The sequence below is a fragment of the Ictidomys tridecemlineatus genome, chromosome 4, assembly GCF_052094955.1.
Source record: "Ictidomys tridecemlineatus isolate mIctTri1 chromosome 4, mIctTri1.hap1, whole genome shotgun sequence".
Taxonomy (NCBI): Eukaryota; Metazoa; Chordata; class Mammalia; order Rodentia; family Sciuridae; genus Ictidomys; species Ictidomys tridecemlineatus.
The window spans coordinates 179,599,631-179,621,034 of NC_135480.1; the positions used below are offsets into that span (position 1 = coordinate 179,599,631).

Below are 21,404 nucleotides of genomic sequence, written 5' to 3' on the forward strand. Positions count from 1 at the left end.
TTTTTTTTTAGTTGTAGTAGATGGACACAATACCTTTATTTTATTTATTTTTATGTGGTGTTGAGGATCAAACCCAGTGCTTCACACGTGCTAGGCAAGTGCTCTACCACCGAGCTAAAACACATTTGGCATTGATTTACAAATTCCAGTTTTGATCTTTTAAAAAAATGAACTTGAAGACTTCTAAATGAAGATTTCTAAATGTAACTGCAGTTTTCTTTAAAGCAGCTCACCTTTTCCAAGTCTTCAGTTTTAGTTTTCATAGAAACAATTTATTTTCACTCTTTATGAAATGTTGACATCATGTAATTATGGCAACAGATACAGTGTGTATAACTAGGCTGTATGACTTAGATTGAAGCTCAAGAACAGTTACCCTGGTTGGAGTTAAAGTGCTCATGGTAGTTCTAGAGAGTGAGGATTCCTTGTGCTGGAAACATTTGTCTGATCTCAAGAGTTGCTTAAACAGGGCTGGGGATGTGGCTCAAGTGGTAGCGCGCTTGCCTAACATGCATGAGGCACTGGGTTCGATTCTCAACACCACATAAAAATAAAATAAGATATTGTGTCCACCTAAAACTAAAAAAAAAAAAAAAAAGTTGCTTAAAGTGGAAACAACCTCTAAACCTCTAAGAGTTCTTTAGCCAGGGACTGGACCAGTAGGAGAGGAAAAAGGAATGAGCCAACAAGAAGAGTGTGTGTGTGTGTGTGTGTGTGTGTGTGTGTTGGGGGGGCGTATTATTGAATGTCTTCTACTATAGAAAGAGCAAGAAGAAAGTTGGAAAATGTATAAAAGGAAAAGTTTGAAGACTTAAAAAAGTGTTGGACCTTTAGAATAGGAGGTCCTTGTTGACCATGAGGTCTTGATAGGAAGAGAGAGAGGAAGCCAGGCTTATTTGCAGTTAAGGCACCATTATAGCTGGGGCCTGTACTTTGAACCTTGGCTTGACATAAACTTGAAGTCAGTATATTTAGATTCCACCACTGAAATGGAAAATAGCTGTAGAAATATGCTGAGATTTTGCAAATTGCTTCTTATTTGACTCTTTCCTTGTAATGATTGTCTTAGGGCATCAAACATATGAAGCCTTTGGTTTCAGTGTTTGCAGTGGTTCTCAACTGGAGGTGATCCAGTTGATAATGTAATGTCTGGAGACATTTTTGTTTGTCACAGCTGGTGTGGTCCTACTGTGTTAGCTAGTGGGTAGAGGCCAGGGTATAGGCCAGGGATGTTCAGAATTCTCTAGTGCACAAAGGGAATACCTGCGACAAAGAATTATCTGACCCCAAATGTCTATGGTGCTCAGATTGAGAAGCCCTGCATTCTCTTGTAACATCTTATGTCTTTTCTCTTTTGGCTCTGAGTTAGTGTCAGCTAAACAGAACCACCTTCTGTGTACTGGAAAGGTGGTAGAAAGTCATACCATGATGGAGGGCTGCTGGGTGTTAGTTTGAACGGCATCCTGAACCCAGTGAGTGGTGCCAAACCTTGGGAATTTTGGCAGCTCAGGTTCAGTCAGCAGGGTTCCTTCCCCTAGTGTGCATTGTTTCCCAGCTTTAAAATGTTAATTAAATTTGAGACAAATTTTGCATTTTGAGAATTGCTTGATGGACAGATTTTGCAACCAGAGCAAAATATTTTTGTTTTGAGCCACTCTTCTGGGTGCTTCTTTGTGTAAAATATTTCTATTTGGAGAATTGACTTTTGAGGGTCTTAGAAATGGCTTGTCAATTTTGCTGAATTTCTGTTTTTGGCTGTAGAAGACAGGTATGTAATCGTCATCATGGACAGATAGCAGAGTGCCCTCTGGATGCCTGGTATTGTACATAATACTTGAAACATTCAGAAGACGATCCCTGAATAGATTTCTTCTGTAGTGAGTTTGAGCTAAGGTATTGGTTCTCACAGTGTTTGGGAGGCAGAGTACCAGGAAGTCTCTTGATGAATTCATAAATGTGGATTTCAATGTAGCATAAATTCTGTCAACTCTTACTTAGAAATGTTTGTCTTAATTAAATCTGTGTGCGATTATTATAAGTGGATTGTGTTTCACTGCATCAGGGCAGCCTGACCAACAGTGGCTTATACGATGATGGCTTTATTGTTTTATGTTATCATTCATTTATTTCCTACAACAATAATTTTGGAGGATTGAGTCCACAGTAGGTATGGTGATTCCATGATTCTTCTCCTACTCCTGTCTTTCTGAACTATCATCTTGATTTCTAGCTTCCATCTATTCCAATCTTAGCATTGTAGGTATGTTCTATCAGGAAAAAAAATGAAGAATGAAAGAGGATGGGACACTGCTTATATATGAGCTGTGGCACAGAGTTAGGGAGGCTGAGAAGTATAGATTAGTTAGCTGGGGAGAAAGATGGGGAGGATAGATTCAAGGGAGGTGAATAGTGGGGTGTGGTGGTGCATGCCTGTAATCCTGGCTCACAATAGGAGGATCACAAGTTAAAGTTTATCCTCAGCAATTTATCGAAGCCCTAAGCAATTTGATGAGACCTTATCTCAAATTAAAAAACAAAAAGTGCTGGGGATATAGCTCAGTGCAGTGGTGAAGTGCTCCTGGGTTAAATCTCCAGCACCAAAAAAAAAAAAGAAAAAAAAAAAAGAGGAAGATAATTAGTGGTGGCCACAAGTATAAAACAACTTAAGAATTTAAGATGTATATTCATGACCTTGTTCTTATAAAACTGTTGGAATTTTTCTGAAATATTCTTTATTTGTTGAACATTTTATTGATAGCTGGTAAAGAGGTATTATCAGCTATTGAAGGTTTAAGAAATAAAAGTGAAATAAAAACTTCCTTGAAATGAGACCATTTTTTCCAATGCTTTAAAAATATCAATTTATTTGTTCTAGTTATACATGACAGCAGAGTGTATTTTGATATATTATACATACATGGAGCATAACTTCCCATTCTTGTGGTTGTACATTACATGGAGCTATACTGGATGTGTATTCATATATAATCCATTGCTTTTTTCTTATTGCAAATGAGCAAATAAAACTCTTGATTTTAATGAAGTTTATATCCTAGTCTAGGACAACAGTTTTCTCAAGGAACATGGTTTGAGAACCACAGCATCAATACTATTTTTTGCATACTATTAAATTACTTTGTCTCTACTTTCACTTACATAATTTTTGTACATTAAAAAATTCTCTTTTCTATCTTATTATTACATGTTGTGGGCAATTAAGATGATTTTCTTTTTAATCATCTTTCTAAGTTCTTTATAATTATCTATGTTTTATTATCAGAAAAAAACCCTTATTTAAATTTCAAGGTCAATGCAAGTTCTCGCCTTTTCTGTCTCTGCACCCTATGCTTCAAATCCCTTTTTATCCTCAACTTCTTGAAACTCCTAGAGCAATTATAGACAGTACTAACCATTTATCCCCTTAATTATTCACTATATTGCAATCATCACTAATTGTTCCATTTGGTAGCAGGATCATAAGCCTCCTGTTATATATTTTCCTGTGTATTCCAAATTCTTAGCATAGTAATTAGGTATATTGTAGATGCTTAATAAATTCTTTCTGATCAATTAATCATATTTAACACATGAACACATGAAAATAACAGTATTTGATTGCAAGATAGACATAAAATAAGATATAACTAGTAGCCAGAGTAATCAGAATTTCATAACTTTTACCCTTATTGATAATAGTATCTTGTCTTAGTCCATTTCTGTTGCTATATCAGAATACCTGAGATTGTATATATTTATAAAAAAAATGTTTATTTTGGCTCATGGTTCTAAAGGCTGAGAAATCTGGCTGTTTCATTTGGTGAGGGCCTTGTACTACCTCATGGTAGAAAGCAGACAGGCATGTGAGCATGTGCAGAAAAAAGAAAAGGGATTTAATTTCTGACATAGCTAGTCCATTTCTTTCAGAAAGGCATTATTCATTCATGTGGCTCCCTCCCCATGAGTCAGACACCTCCCATTAGACTGACTGCCCTGAGGAATTAGGTTCCAATGCATGTGCTGTTGGGGGACACATTCAAACCATAGCAGATCTATAGCTCCCTCATAAATGCCTCCCTTCTTTAGTGTCTCCGAAGGGTGTTTCTGTGGGCCTCTGTCACGTTGCAGCTGTCCTTTCCTTCCTGTGATGTTTGCTGCCCCTACATTGGCATGTTCTTCCAGCTATCAGCACTGGAACTCTTGGCCTGATACTACTTTTCTTCTTGGCCTTGTGTTTTGCCACGTATGCTGTAGTTACTCAGGCTCGGTTGTGGGTCCCAGCCCCTTGTGTCTCACTTCTGTTATAACTTGTCATGTAAGCATCAAAGCAGAGGTCTTTATGTCTTGTCACTTCAGACAAGACATTCTTTAATTTCTTATTGTAGCCCATCTGTCTATGTCATGATGAGCTCTGGGTCTGATCTGGGCGAGCAGTCTAAGTGATAGATGCCACATTGTGCTTCAGATCCCTGCCCAAGACTTTGTTTATTGGACCAAGCTTTTCTGCTTCACTTTGGTGAGGAAGATCATTCTCCTAAAATATTCCTTAGTCCTTCAGGCAAACATTTGCCTGGCCATCTTGAGAGGTCACTAAATGTGTGAATCTTAGTGGCAGGGATGGTTTGGGTCCTCTCTAGCATGCAATCCACTATACTATGAAATAAAAGCATGAAGAACATATTATAACTCAAAAGAATCTTAAGCTAAGGTAGCAACGTATGATTCAGCTCGATCTTGACTCAGACAATATTAAAAACTTCAGTTATTCTTGTTTTTTCTTTTATATATAATTGTGTTATAGATTGTAATTGAACCCAGTGTGAATTTTAGGCCTCTAAAGGAAGGAAAGAAGAGTTAATACACTAAGTTTTATTTGTTAAATTGTGCAATTCTTATTTCTGTGGCCTCTGAACTTGGTTAAATCTGTAGTTGAGCAAAGATATTATGCACTTTTATGCTCTTTTCTAGGGTAGATCTTTAATTAATATTTAGTTACTTTCCTTGAGTCTGAAGCTGTTTATTTGATAGTGTTTGGAACTGGATCTTGTATAAATTCCTAGCAGGAGTGTGAGTAGATAGGAAAAAACCCCTATGCTTAGGATGGAGGCTCAGGAGCCTCAATAGCTAAAGCATATGGTCAAGAGGGAAACAGGACAATGAGCCAAGTATTGGGAGAGGAGGACCAAGGGCCTAACCCTTTCATAGCCAGAACCAGAAGAAATTAAGAGAGCATCTCCTGTACCTAGAATGGTTTGTGAAACAGAATAACAAAATAGCTGTATAAGCTAGCTCTTGTTTTAAGTGCAGATGCTTGAACTTGGAGTAATTCAATTCTGTGCACTTGAGATCCATTTAAGAAAAAGAAAGAAAACAAAACAAAAAAACCCTCACAACCCACAGTTAGGTAAATTGTGCTTACTCTAGTGTAGCGCTTGGTTCAGGGTGGTTGGTTCACACATGACTATGGTTGCCGGTCAATTCCTTGTGTATTTAGGTACTTGACTGTCAGTTCCTAGGAGTGGCAGACCCAAGACGCCATTGCAGAGCAGTGAGAACCAATGAATCAGTGAGGTCAATGAAATGTCACTAGAGTAGATGTCCCTAGACACTGGACTCTACTTGACCCATTCCTTGAGTCCTACTTTGAAATCTAGAAATAGAAAATAACCATGGATGGGGAATATCTTGGAGGTACTCTGTGAAATGTTTGCCAGACCTTCATGAAGACCTAGAATGCAGGAGACCTTGTACTTTTCTGAGTTGCTCAGCTGCTGACCAGTAGTCTCAGGTGAACTTGGGCTTCCCTGCTCCCAGATCCATGTTATCACAACTGTGTGGGATTTAAAACAACAACAAAATCATTTGTTTTTTCTTTGCATAAGTGCATTTGTTGTTGTGGCTCAAATTCCTAGTAGGAGGATATGAAAATGGCATTGTAGAGATTTTCACCCCATTCCATGTGATTGGCAGCTTAGCACTAACCCTGAAGCAATTTATTTGCTTTCAGAGAAAGCTTAATATGATGCTTTCAGTGCAGGACTGACAGTATTGGAGCAGGAATAAAATCATCATAGAGTGATGTATGATTTTGATTTGACTTGCTTCCTATGGTAAAGCAAATTTAAATCAGGCATTTAAGTTTTAAGTATATGAAGATTTTTAATCTCTTCTGTGTACATAAATGTTCTCTCTCTATATACATATGTATATATACATATTACAAAATCCAAGTTCACTTCATAATTCATAGTTAAAATTGTTAATTTGTCTAGAATGATCATTTAAATTTATTTTTACTACCAAGAGAAGATTGTTTCTAATTGTTTTTATTTGTTATCCTTTAAAATAAGTTACTCACTAGAAAAATAATCTAAAATATTAAAATCATAGTAAGAAGATTATTGTAAGGAGTTGGCAGCCAAAATAGAAATATTCCATAGATTTACCTTTGGGGATTATGTTAAATCCTGAAATTTCAAGTTTGGGGTGGGTGTCTTTTTGACATGGGGTGTACTGAACATTTTGCATTCTATAGAACTTGCTTTTTGTATATTGTCTAATTGTTATACTTGTGAATGGGATGCCCAACACATTTTAAGGCTTTGCTCTTTTGTTTATGAACATCTGGATTTAAAAAAAAGCCAAATATATACATATAAAACAATTTTTTTTCTTTCTTGCAGAATTAAATGTGAGGGAGTCTGATGTAAGAGTTTGTGATGAATCATCGTGTAAATATGGAGGAGTCTGTAAAGAAGATGGAGATGGTTTGAAATGTGCATGCCAATTTCAGGTAAGGAAATCAAACTTAAAAATTTTTTATATTTGTCATATTTTATAATTGTATTAGAAAGCTTATAACACGTTGACCCCCTGAGAAGATTGAGTTCTTAGCCTACCAGTACCTCATTGTCAAACGAAGCCCTGTTATTTGTACCTTTCATGCTTCTTTTTTGGAATGAAAGAGGACAGACTGGCAATAATAGATATGAAAATGCTTTGAAAAACTTTTAAAGTTCTATTCAAATTTAAGATATAATTGTCACTGAAGGGAAATAAGGTGCAGGTTGCAGTAGAACCTCTTTCTAACATGTAGGCATCTTTTTTTTCTTTTCTTCTGTTAGTATATCTCTTTCCCTTCCCATTCTCATTTTTTGCTGTCTCATTATTTTAGGCCAAAGATTTGATTGACTTGGAACCTCAGGGTAAGTCAGGGATAGAGAGGGACTAGAAAGTGGAACCTCAAATTAAGTGTTGTGATTCTAGTGTCTAAAAAAGTAAAAGAAAGGAAATGAAGTGTGCTGCTTTCAAGTCTTTTTGTATCTATTCTGTAATTAAATTGCAGGGTTTCTGAATGTTTTTCATAAGATGGTTTCTGATTCAGGATTTGAGATGAGACAAAGAAGGAACTAGTATTTTCTTTTCACTTATAGTCTAATTCTAAATGTACTTACCATTTTGGATTTTGAGGGGGAGGTAAAGATTTGGAAATTAGGAATAGAAGCATAGGAGTGTTAGTATTTCCAGTAACCTTATGACCTCAGATAAATTTGCCTGATCTTAGGTAATTTCCTTCACATCAATTGAAAATTAAGAGAAGGCACATTTCCTATCTTTCTTACGATATTGTAATAAGAATCTTTAAATTGCTAAGAATTGTGTATGACCTCTCTTCAGAAAGTAAACTATCATGTTTATTTTCTTTTTGGTACCAGGATTGAACTCAGGGGTACCCAACCACTGAGCCACATCCCCAGCATTATTTTGTATTTTATTTAGAGACAGGGTCTCACTGAGTTTGCTTAGTGCCTTGCTTTTGCTGAATCTGGCTTTGAAGTTGTGATCCTCCTGCCTCAGTCTCCAGAGCTGCTGTAATTACAGGTCATGTTTATTTTCATTAAAGGACTTATAGAGTTTAAGGAAAGGGGAAGGATAGGTGCGTGTACTGTCCAGCAGGTTCTTCATGGTCAAAATAGACTTCACATTCAGTTTTGCAGAGTGTTAAGAGGGTATTTTTGCAATAGACACCTTCTTCCAAGCTTATGGTAACTGTGTCTGGCTTCAGATCCTTGTTTGCCTGCCTGTTGGCCAGACATGCTGGTTCTTTGTCCTGGGCTCCTTAACGTGGAAGCTGGCTTTTTCTAGAACCCGGCAAGACATCAATGGTAAATCAAACCGTTCTCCCCCTATAGGTAATATTTTGCCTTCAACATTTTCTCTCTAGTTTTTTTTTACTCAGTTTGAGTATGAAGTGCTTAGGTTTGTTTTCCTTTTAATTTATCTTGCTTGGAGTTGGCTGAGTTTCTGAAATGTATAAATTTATGTTATTCATTAACTTTGGGAAGTATTTGCTCATTACTCTTAAAATACTTTTTTTCTGTCCTTTCTGTCTTCTAATCTGGGATTTTATTGATTTACGTTAGACTTTTTGGTTCTGTCTCAAGGCCCCAGAGGCAATCTGTTTATCTTATTTCCCAGTTTTTTGCTTTCTGTTTTTCACGCTGGATAATTTTTATGAATCTGTCTTCAGGTTCCATAACGCTTGATTTTGTTATCTCTACTCTTGCTGTATGGTGAATTTTTAATTCCAGACTTTTAAATTCTAGAATGTATAGTTTTTCTTTATCTGCTGGGATTTCCGATCTTTTCATTCATTACAGACATTTTACTTGAGCCTAGATGTTACAGGCTGCTTTAAATTTTTTTTCCTGCTAAAATCAATATCAAGGACATCTTATGTATTATCTCTCTAGATTTTTCCTTCTTTTTCATTTAACAATGGATAGTGTTTTGCTGTGTCTTTGTGTTAGACTACTTTGAAATTTATTATACACATTACAAATGATATAATTTAGATGTCTCAATTCTGGGTTTTTTTTTTGAGAATTTTTATATATATTTACTTATTTATTTTTTGCCTTACTAGGGATTGAACCCAGGGCCTTATATATGCTGGATGAGCTGTGCTCTACCAGTGAGTTATATCCCAGTCCTTAGTATTGTTATTTTTGAAGTAGTTGACTTGGTTGACCTCCAACTGCAGATTCTGTCCTTTCTGTGGTAGGTAGCAATACAAACTATCATTTCTTTTAGCATTAGTGGAACTACATAGCAGTTTGTCTGTTTATGGTTCAGTGTTGGCCAAGCTCTGAGTTGGTAAACTCTGAGTTTATGCAGAGAATCTGAGACTTACTGGGATCTCCTTTTTATTTTCTAGTAGTTTTGGCTACCCCAAACTCTATTCTCTGGTTTGTGAAGCCAGAAAAATTTTAGGTATTTTTGTTGCAGTTTTAGCTATTTTACATTGCTAAAGACTGGGGCTATTCCTCTTACTTGTCTTAAGTATTTACTTGGGTTAAATTTAGTATGGATCTAATGGACCAGTGGGATGTTCATGAGAGGATTAACATTCTCACCAATTAGCAATATATGAGTTCCTGTCTCCCCCTCAGCTGCTGCTGCTTCTTTTTTTTTTTTTTTAATAATTAATTTATTTTACAATAGCATGCATTTGGACATATTGTACACAAATGGAGCACAACTTCTCATTCCTCTAGTTGTCCATGGTGCAGAGTCACTCTAGTAGTATAATCATGCATGTGAATAGGGTAATAATGTCTGTCTCTTTCTGCTGTCCTTCCCACCTCCATAGCCCCCTCCCCTCTCCTCACTCCCCTCCACACAAACCAAAGTTCCTTCATTCTCCCCTCAGCTTCTTGATTTTTGTCAGTCCTTTTAAATTTTGTAAATCTGAAAGCCCCTCCCGAGCCTCCCGCCAATTTTTTATTTGCATTTGTCTATGAGAGAAGTTGAAAACCTGCCACTTATTTATTGACCATTTTTTCTGTGAATTAATGTTTCAGATTCTTTGCTTATTTTTTATTTTTATTTTTTGGGACCGGGGATTGAACTCAGGGGCACCCAACCACTGAGCCACATCCCCAGCACTATTTTGTATTTTATTTAGAGACAGGATCTCACTGAGTTACTAAGCGCCTCGCCATTGCTGAGGCTGGCTTTGAACTCTTGATCCTCTTGCCTCAGCCTCCCGAGCTGCTGGGATTACAGGTATGCATCACTGTACCCGGCTTTCTTTGCTTATTTTTTTTGTAATATTTTCTTTTTCCCTTGTTAATTTGTAAAAACATAATGTATATATGTGTGAATGGACGTGTACATGCTATACAAAATACAGTATTTAAATACTTCTATATTGCTTATTGTGCTTGAGCATTTTATATCCATTAATTCAGAAACCCTCATGAGAACCAACCGTTTTGATGTGTTTTTAAAAAGAGTTATATTACCCATAGTAAACAACTTGAACAATATAAGAAGATAGATAATGGAAAAAAAAGTCTCCATTCTAGAGTATCAGTTGCTCTTCTTAGAGGTAACATTGGCTGCTATCTTTTTGTGTTTATACAAACATATATGATCTTAGTTCCCCTTTTAAGTATGTAAGTTACTCAATAGTATTTACCTTAGAGACTATTCCAATACAGTTTATTTAGGTTGTTAAAAAAAAAAAGATTCCATATTTTAAAGAAGTTATCCTAGTTTTATTTTCTGCTTTTTTCTTTTTAAAAATGATTTACTTTTAGCTGATAAATAATAATTGTTTTATTTTTATCTTGTTTACTTTTTTGACATAAAGAAGTATAAGTTTTTCTGTGAAAATTATATTTATCTATGTGTTTTTGTCTTTATGGTTCTGATTTTCTTCATTCTTTGAAAGTCTTTCTCTGAAACTTCTTTTTTTTTTTTTCTTTTTTTGTACTGGGGATTGAACCCAAGGTGCTCCACCACCAAGCTCCATCCCTAACCCTTTTTTTATTTTTTGAAACAAGGTCTTGCTAAGTTGCAGAGGCTGGCTCAAACTTTAGGTCCTCCTGCCTTAGCCTTCTGAGTACTGGGATTATAGGCTTGCACCATTGTGCCTGGCTAAAAGTTTTAAGATTAATAAAGAAATAGCCTTTTTTTAAAAAACAAATTTGAATAGAGAAAATCCTCCCAGAAACTGTTCGAATCATTTTTTTTTTTTAGAGAGAGAGAGAGAGAGAAATAGAGAGAGAGGGAATTTTTTAATATTTATTTTTTAGTTTTCGGTGGACATAACATCTTTATTTGTATGTGGTGCTGAGGATTGAACCCAGCGCTGCGTCATGCCAGGTGAGCGCGCTACCGCTTAAGCCCCATCCCTAGCCCATGTTTGAATCATTTGCATTCTTGTGGCAGAGCAGGAAAGGGAAATATAAGTTAGGAGCTAGGATCAGTGGGTGTTTATTGAATATTTACTTTATTCTGGGTCCTAGACTAGATGTAAAGATGTTTAAAGGCAGGTTCTTGGTTGTAGGAGCACACAGCCTCAGGGCTTACATATCCATAGTTTGATCTTCTTGCTGAGAAAGCCTTCTTTTGGCCACAGTGCCTTCCCATAGTTTATAAATCTGTTCAAGCTAGACTTTAGATATTGCCAGCTTCAAAACAATGACTTAGTGTGCACATTAAACATTTCAACTCATGACTTAGCATGCTTTTGGTGCTGATAAAAACTTTCTGGGACAGGATTGAAATACATTTTAACAGGTAATGACAAAATTGTATGTAAAAGTCTAAAATTGTTTTCAGTCTGCTAATAACAGCTGTTATCTTACCACATACCTAAACAAAGCCATGTTTAGTCATTTTTATACAAAGAAAAATGATGAATACTGCATCTTTTCCTGAAAACTTATCACCTATGACTTTCTTCTCTTTGTTCTTCTTTACACAGTTCTCTGGACTATGTGTCTTTCCTCCTGAATTTATCCGTGTCTGTTCTTGCTGAGAGCCATGACCTCTTTTTAGACCTTTGTATTAGCTGGAGTTTTATGTGCATGCGCACACACACGAGAAATGTGAGAGACAGTGAGAGAAAGAGACTACAAGGATCTGTTTTATTTGATCATGGTGGTTGAAGTTATACAGTCTGTCATCTGCACATTGCAGACCCAGAAAATCCAATGATATAAATCCCTGTCTGAGACTGAAGGCCTGAGAACCAGAAGACCAATGTTCTTAGCTTAAGCAGCCAGGCAGAGAGAATTCTCCCTTTCTCTGCCACTTTGTTCTTTTTGGGTCCTCAACAGATTGGATAATACTTACCCATAATGCAGTCTGCTTTATTTGGTGCACTGATTCAAATGGTAATAATATCTGAAAGTACCTTCACAGTTGCATCAGAAATAATTTTGAATCTGGGCACTCTGAGTCCCAGTCAAATTGACGTATGAAATTACCTGTCATAAAATATGATTTTATTTATTCATTTTTTTGTGGTCCTTGTGGAGAATCAAATCAGGGGCCTCACACATGCTAGGCAAGCACTCTACTACTGAACTATATCTGCAACCCTTTTTTTTTTGGTTATGCTATGGATCAAACCCAGGGCATGGTGTATGTGAGGCAAGCACTCTATCAACTGAGCTATATCCCTAGCCCCACCAACCCACTTTAAAATTTTAATTCGAGACAGGGTCTCTTAAAGTTGTCAATGCTGGCCTTGAACTTACAGTACTCTGAATAGCTAAGATTACAGGCATGAGCCACTGTGCCCAGATAATCTAGTTATTATGTTTTGATTACATGCAGCATAATTCCATCCCATAGTAGGTACACAATAAATGCTTGAATGACTTGATTCTGTAGACTGGGTACTGCTGCATCGTTCTAAACTACATAGCTGGAAGTATCATCATGCTCTTCTGGCTAAAGAGAAGTGATGGAGGAGGGTTCTTTCCCCCAACAAGGAGGAACCTAGAGATAGGTTCCAACACCTGTGCAGAAATCAGAAGTTCCCAGATATCTTCTCGTTTGTTCACAAGTATACTGAGAGATCACCAAGAATGACTCCTAGAAACTAGAATGACCCAGGAATAGCAGGTCTGCTTCTGCCATCTCGGGCTCACCCTAAGGATATGCTTGTGAAGTTATATTTCAGGGACATTAAGTCCCGTGCTCATTATCTCCAAGAGCTCTGTGGTGAGATCTCGCTGGCTAACTTGAGTATGTAATGGTTAAAGTATATGAGTTATGAGGAATTGTGGCTCTTTCACTTATTAGCTGTGACCCTGGGCAAATACTTAGACTCTGAAATAATAATAAAAAATAATTTTTAATAAAAGTTGATGTAGGATTCTGCTGATATTGAATGTATACAAAATCAACTTGGTTTTAAAATATTTTATTAGTTAGAAATTGTTTTTACCAGTGCTTGACCTGTGATATAGTTAATGTTTATTGGGAATTTACCATGGCTAGATATAAATTCTACTGGTAGATTTCTCTTATTTAATCCTCAAAACCACCTTATTTAGGTAGGGACTATTATAATTACCCTTGTACAGATGGAAAAATGATTCTGGTACTAGCTCATAGTCACATGGATGGTGGGCAGGATTTGGACACAGGTACTTTTGACTACAGAGCCCTAGCTCTGTGTTAAGCTATGTGTTTCACATGGTTATTGGGATACTTAAGTTAGTATGTTTAAAGTTGTAGTTCAGTGATTGTTCTAGATAAGTACTGTTTAATAATTGTGAAGATTGTCAGCCCTATCAGATTTAATGCTCTTTTTTAGTAATCAAAATTTTGTTTTGGGGCTGAGGCTGTGGTTCAGTGGTAGAGTGCTTGCCTTGCACATGTGAGATGCTGGATTTGATCTTCAGCACCACATTAAAAAAAATAAATGAATAAAAATAAAGGTATTGTGTCCAACTCCAATTAAAAAAATTTGTTTAATTTCTTTATTACCCTTAAATATAATGTAACCTTCATAAACATGATTAAAGAATTGAATATGATACCTAATTCCAATAGAAGAGAAAAATAAAAATAATTTGTAATAATATAAATATTTTACAGTGTAAATGCTTGCAGATGATTATACCAGATGACAGCACAGCAGTCAGATACTTCTATCTGCTTTAATAAATGTTTGGATTAAAAGAATCTGAAGCAGTTTTCTACCAGGTGTACATGAAAGTAAAGATGTAGAAGTATGGTTGGATGCTAGAATAAAAATCTTTATTGGGATAAAGTATGACAGACCAGACTTATTTGTATATGATATTACTGCATTTTCTACACGAAATTTCCTGAAGTAAAAATTTAATTTTAATAAAAGTTGATGTAGGATTCTGCTGATTTTGAATGTGTACAAAATCAACTTAATTTTATTAGTTAGAAATTGTTTTTACCAGGGCTTGACCTGTGATATTATGCTGTATTTATGTTTCATAAATAAATCTCTGATAAATTAAAAAAAAATAGTAAATCTTAATTGCAGAAAAATTGAGAAATAAAACATAAAGACATAATGTGAAAAAATTGTTGTTGATATTTTCTTCCAGAATTTATTTTAAACATTCATCTTTTCTAAATTGAAAGATATGTGATTTAGTTTCTTGCTATATTTTATTTTATATTAGTATATTATTTTTAGAATTTTGCACTTAGTTTCACAGATAGATAATACTTTTAAAAATGGCACAGAATTTCCAGAAGTTATATATATGTTTTTCACCTAACCTGATATTAGCTTTTTCTGTCACACAGTATTTTTTAAAAATTAAATCTTCATAACTGCAGTATTCTTAACAAATACAATGTTTTAATTAAACATTGCTCTATTTGACACTTAGGTTGGATAGTACAAATTTCTGTTTGAAAAGACTGTAATAAATATTTGTCTACAAGTTTCGTTCAGATAGATTCTTTTTTTTTTTTTAAACACAATGCCTTTATTTTTATGTGGTGCTGACGATCAAACCCAGGTCCCGCCCGTGCTAGGCGAGCGCTCTACCACTGAGCCACAATCCCAGCCCCTAGATAGATTCTTTTTTTTTAAATTTATTTTTTAGTTTTAGGTGGACACAATATCTTTATTTTATTTTTATGTGGTGTTGAGGATCGAACCCAGTGCCCTGCGCATGCCAAGCAAGCACACTACTGCTTGAACCACATCCCAACCCTAGATAGATTCTTAAATGTATAATTCTGGAACAAAAACTGCATTCCCATTTTAGAACTTTTGAAACATATTGTTGAATGTTGTTCCCCCAAAGTTGAACCAATTTAGATGACTATAATTGGTGTATTGGAATGCTCACATAGTTGAAAAATTTTTAAATAGTATTAAAGACATTAAGTTAAAAAGAATGTTTCACTTTTAGTATATAACTCTGTGATTGCAAGTGAATGTTAGTGCTTTTTTGTATATTAACTGGCTATTTTGTATTTTTTCTATAAATTTTACTTCATTTCTCTGGTCTGTTGCTTTATTAATTTGTATTTTCTTTCTTTTTTTAAGTAATTAAAACTTGCATCATATTTTTCCCTCAGATTTTAAAACTATTCATTTAGACTTTTTTTTTTTTTGTGTGTGTGTGTGTGTGTGTGTGTGTTTATTTTTTATGCGGTGCTGAGGACTGAACCCAGTGTCTCACATGTGCAAGGCAGGTGCTCTACTACTGAGCTACAACTCCAGCCCATCCTTTTTCTTCTTAATCTTTCTTATTTCTACCCATCCTTCAAGGCCCAGTTCACATTTCACTTTCTCTGAAGAGGTTTTTTTTTTTTTTGAGTACTCTAGCTTACAACACTAGGCAAACATGTAAATGAATGCAGATGATTATACTAGAAGAAAGCACAGCAGTCAGATACTTCTATTTGCTTATAATAAATGTTTGGATTAAAAGAATCTGAAGTAGTTTCCTACTAGGTATACATGAGAATAAAGATGTATATTCTATTTGTATATCCTATTAATTTGGATTATGATTTAGCTATGCAGCATTTTCTCTCATATTTTTATGACTCTATTGAGTATAAGGTCTCTGGGAACAGAAATCATGTTATAGTTCTTTGTATCTTCTGTAGCATTTAGTTTGGAACTTCCCTACTATAGAAGTATTAAAGAAATGAATTTTGGTAATACTAAAATGACATTACCTAACCTATTGCTCTTTACAAACATTGTCAAGAATTTCCTCTTATTATCTCAGTGGCTTTTCATGGCAAGTTAATGAAGTAGATAGCATAAGGATTTTCAGTCTCATTTTTACAGATAGTTGGTATTTTCAATATGAATGTGAAAAAGGAATGAAGAAGTAGCATAATTTTTCTTTTTTAAAAAAACCAAGTAAAAGAACAAACTATTCAGTAGTAGACTGTCATAATACTATGGTATTGCATTCATAAATGTGAAATAAACTATTAATATTCATGCCTAGTTCTGAGTGTTTATTTTTGTTTCATTTGCAGTGCCATACAAATTATATTCCCGTCTGTGGATCAAATGGGGACACTTACCAAAATGAATGCTTTCTCAGAAGGGCTGCTTGTAAGCACCAGAAAGAGATAACAGTAGTAGCAAGAGGACCATGTTATTCTGGTATGTATGACATTCTTCTGAGTAAATGTTAGAACTGGTTCCATTATATTTGCCAAAAGGAAAATTCCTTCCAGAGAGAGATTCCTAAAATTGCGGGGAGCTCTTTTTCACCCCCATTCACATCATTGCTTTTAACCTTAGTGTGTTTATGTTTTAGTGTTTTTATGTCTTGAGGTTTGTTTTTTTTTTGTGTGTGTGAAGACTTTGCACATCTTTTGCCCTAGGGTTTGAACCTTAGACAGACATGAAATGTATCTTGTTGATGGCCTTTTTAAAATTTTCATTTTTGTGGGGGTGAGGAGTAACTGTAAAAAACCATGAGAAACATTTTAGGTTTAGGTTGTATGTCTTTTCAAGCTCTTCCTTTTGTCTTTGCCACCCATTGCTGCCAAGCTGTGTATATTTACTTCCTCTTTCTGGAATTGGTGTAGTTGATTTTGGGAAGTATTAATGTTAGCTTCTCTCTGCTGTTTTTATTGAGGGTAGGGATGCAGGGGAGGTATTGTTATTAAAATTATAATGTGAAATGACTGGGAAGGGTGGAGACTGATGTTATCCCCATTTACTTTCTTTTCCTATTATGTTAAAGTTCTCCCTTTTACTAAAGGTAAAGATTTTTAGGGCCAATCATACTCTCACTTTCGACACCAAATTCAAGAGGTTTCCCAGATTACCCTCAGGCTCAGTTATTTGCTAGAACTTACCAAGAGTTATTATACTCATGGTTATGATTTATTGAAGGCAAGAAGGCATATGAAAATCAGTCAAAGGAAGAGATGCGCAGGGCAGACTCGGGAATGTTCCAAACATGGGGCTTGCGGCTGTACTCTCTCCATGGAGTCTTGAACTGTATTAACTATTGGCCTCACTGTGTGATACTATGTGTGGAATATGTCAACCAGGAAAGCTTGCCAAGCCTCAGTGTTTGGTTTTTATTGAGGCTTCATTAAGCAAGTGTCATTGATTGTTCATGTGTTTTATCTGAGACTAAGTTTGCTAATACCATGTGACCCAATTCCCCTACACTAAATTGTATGGCTGGTCTTTCTAGTGTGGACAGCCACACTCAAGACTACTACATGTGTCTGGCCCCACACTGAGTCCTGATGTGCCACCTTCCCCTAGAAGAGAGATAGATTGGAAGGCAAAGGTAAAGGCCAGACCTCTCTTTGGACAAGACCATAGTTTTTCACTAATTAGGTACTTAAAGAAATTATTATGATCTTAGGCTAGGAGACTACCATTTGGTGTAGTTTTTATATACTTCTCTTAACTATGTTTTTTTTTTTTTTTTTTTTACAGGTTTAGTCTAGAAACTAAGGAGGATTATGGAGTTCTTTCTAATCCTAAATTAGTTGTGCATCATTTATGAGGAGCATGTGTATAAGACACCAAGTGCTTTGAATGGGTAGTGAATGTTAAATATTAGGAGCCACAGTGATATATTGGATAGAGCACTGAACTAAGTTAAAAGACCTGACTTTAAAGTTACCCCAACTCTTATTTTTCATATAACCTTACCTTTTCTAAGCCCCAATTTCTTAAATTGTTAAATAGATATCATCTCCTGGGATTGTTAAGTAATGATTGAACAAACTAACTATGAGGTGCTATATTGATTTTGTTATTTGCTGAGTGAGCCAGTGTTTTATCATTTGGTTTTTAACAGGTCCTATTTCAGGAGTGTGAATTATCATTCTCCTTTCCTTACTTGAAAAGTCTTTTTCTTATGCTTTAAGATTGGACTTAAGCCTTATCTTTTTAAAAAAAAATTATTTTATTATATATTACAACAGAATGCATTACAATTCATATTACCCATATATAGCACACTTTTTTATATCTCTGGTTGTACATAAGTAGAGTCACATCTTTTGTGTCTTCATACATGTACTTGCAGTAACGATGACCATCTCATTTCACTGTCTTTCTTACCCCAAGCCCCCTCCGTTCCCTTCCTCCCCTTTTCCCCTTTGCCCTATAGAGTTCATTTAATTCTCCCATTCCGCCTGCCCCCCTACAGCATATTATGGATCAGCATCCTTAAATCAGAGAAATCATTTGGCATTTGGTTTTTGGGGATTGGCTAATTTCACTTAGCATTATATTCTCCTGCTCCATCCATTTACCTGCAAATGCCATGATTTTATTCTCTTTTAATGCTGAATAATAATCCATTGTGTGTATATATATATATATACATACACACACCACATTTTCTTTATCCATTCATCTACTGAAGGGCATCTAGGTTGGTTCCACAGTTTAGCTATTGTGAATTATGCTGCTATAAATATTGATATGGCTGTGTCCCTTTAGTATGCTGCTTTTAAAAAAAAATATCTATTTTTTAGGTGTAGATGGACACAGCACAATGCCTTTATTTTTATGTGGTGCTGAGGATCGAACCCAGGTCCCGCCCGTGCTAAGCGAGCGCTCTACTGCTGAGCCACAATTCCAGCCCTTAGTATGCTGTTTTTAAGTCCTTTGGGTATAGATCAAGGAGTGGGATAGTTAGGTTAAATGGTTGTTCCATTCCCAGTTTTCCAAGGATTCTCCATACTGCTTTCCATATTGGCTGTACCAATTTGCTGTCCCACCAGCAGTGTATGAGTGTGCCTTTTCCCCCACATCCTCGCCAACACTTATTGTTGTTTGTATTCTTAATAGCTGCCATTCTGACTGGAATGAGATGAAATTTTGAGTAGTTTTGATTTGGATTTCTCTAATTGCTATAGATGTTGAACATTTTTTCATATATTTGTTGATTGATTATATATCCTCTGAGAAGTGTGTGTTCAGTTCCTTGGCCCATTTATTGATTGGGTTATTTGTTTTTTTGGTGTTAATATTTTTGAGTTCTTTTTTTGCCATACAATTTATTTTTATTTTTATTTATTTATTTATTTTAGTCATACATGACAGCAGAATGTATTTTGACATATAATACATACATGGAAGATTTTTGAGTTCTTTAGAGATTAATGCTCTATCTCGTGTGATAAGAATTTGTTCCCAATTAGTAGGTTCTCTATTCACCTCACTGATTGTTTCTATTGCTGAGAAGAAGCTTTTTAGTTCGAATCCATCCCATTTATTGATTCTTGATATTAATTCTTATGCTATAGGAGTCTTATTAAGGAAGTTGACGTGATGGAGATTTGGGCTTACTTTTTTCTTCTAACAGATGTAATGTTTCTGGTTTAATTCCAGGTCCTTGATCCACTTTGAATTGAGTTTTGTGCAGGTGAGAGATAGGGGCTTAATTTCATTTGTTGCATATGGATTTCCAGTTTTCCTAGCACCATTTGTTGAAGAAACTGTCTTTCTCCAATGGTATGGTTTTGGCACCTTTGTCAAATATATGATAACTGTAATTTTGTGGGATAGTCTCTGTCCTATTCTGTACCATTGGTCTACAAGTCTGTTTTGGTGCCAATACCATGCTGTTTTTGTTACTGTTGCTCTGTAGTATAGTTTAAGGTCTGGTGTGGTGATGCCACCTGCTTCGCTTTTCTTACTAAGGTTTGCTTTAGCTATTCTGGATCTCTCTTTTTTCCAGATGAATTTCATGACTGCTTTTTCTATTTCTATGGAATGTCATTGGGATTTTGATTGGAATTACATTAAATCTGTAGAGTGCTTTTGGTAGTATGGTCATTTTGACAATATTAATTCTGCCTATGCAAGAACCAGGTAGAGCTTTCCATCTTCTAAGATCTTCTTTAATTTCTTTCTTTAGCATTCTGTAGTTTTCATTGTAGAGGTCTTTACTACTTTTGTTGATTCCCAAGTATTTTATCTATCTATCTATTTATTTATTTATTTTTAATAATAAATAAATAAATATAATAATAAATAAATATTATCTATTATATGTGGTTTTAAGGATCGAACCCAGGGCCTCACACATGCTAGGTGAGTGCTCTACTGCTGAGCCACAGTCGCAACCCCTATTTTTTGATGCTATTGTAAATGAGGTAGTTTTCCTCGTTTCCCTTTCAGAGCATTTGTCACTGATATACAGAAATGCCTTTGTTTTATGGGTATTGATTTTGTATCCTGCTACTTCGCTGAATTCATTTATTAGTTCTAGAAGTTTTCTGCTGGGATTTTTTGGGTCTTCTAGGTAGAGAATCATATTGTCAGGAAATAGTGCCAATTTGAGTTCTTCTTTAATATCTTTAATATTAATCCCTTTAATATCTTTCATTTGTATAATTGCTTTGGCCAGTGTTTCAAGAACTGTGTTAAATAGCAGTGGTGAAAGAGGGTAATCCCTATCTTGTTCCAGTTTTTAGAGGGAATGTTTTCAGTTTTTCTCTATTTAGAGTGATGTTGGTCTGGGGCTTAGCATAAATAACTTTTATGATGTTGAAATGTGTTCCTGTTATCCCTAGTTTTTCTAGTGTTTTGAATATGAAAGGTTATTATATTTTGTCAAGTGCTTTTTATGTATCTGTTGAATATGATCATATGGTTCTTTAAGTCTATTGATATGAATTACATCTTTTGATTTCCGTATGTTGAACGAACCTTGCATCCCTGGATGAACCCCACTTGATCGTGGTGTACTATGTTTTTGATAACACTTTTGTATACGATTTGCCAGAATCTTATTGAGAATTTTTGCATCAATGTTCATTAAAGATATTGGTCTGAAGTTTTCTTTTTTTGATGTATCTTTGCCTGATTTTGGAATCAGGGTGGTATTGGCTTCATAGAATGAATTTGGAAGTCTTTTTTCTATTTTCTGAAATAAATTGAAGAGTATTGGCATTAGTTCTTCTTTAAAGGTTTTGTAGAACTTGGCTATGTATCCATCTGGTCTGGGCTTTTCTTGATTGGTAGGCTTCTGATGGTGTCTTCTATTTCATCACTTGAAGTTGATCTGTTTAAATTTGTGTATCTCATCCGGATTCAGTTTGGGCAAAATACGACTCTAGAAATTTGTCGATGCCTTCAGTGTTTT

At 35.3% G+C, this 21,404-nt stretch overlaps 1 protein-coding gene across 1 annotated transcript in view; it reads left to right on the forward strand.

Moving 5' to 3' along the window:
• Tmeff1 (transmembrane protein with EGF like and two follistatin like domains 1) overlaps positions 1 to 21,404 on the forward strand; it is a 90,179-nt gene that overhangs the window by 15,066 nt on the left and 53,709 nt on the right. The window contains exons 2-3 of the mRNA XM_078047879.1: positions 6,681 to 6,790; positions 16,303 to 16,432. Of these exons, the coding sequence (XP_077904005.1) occupies positions 6,681 to 6,790; positions 16,303 to 16,432 (240 nt within the window). The remainder of the gene's footprint in view (positions 1 to 6,680; positions 6,791 to 16,302; positions 16,433 to 21,404) is intronic.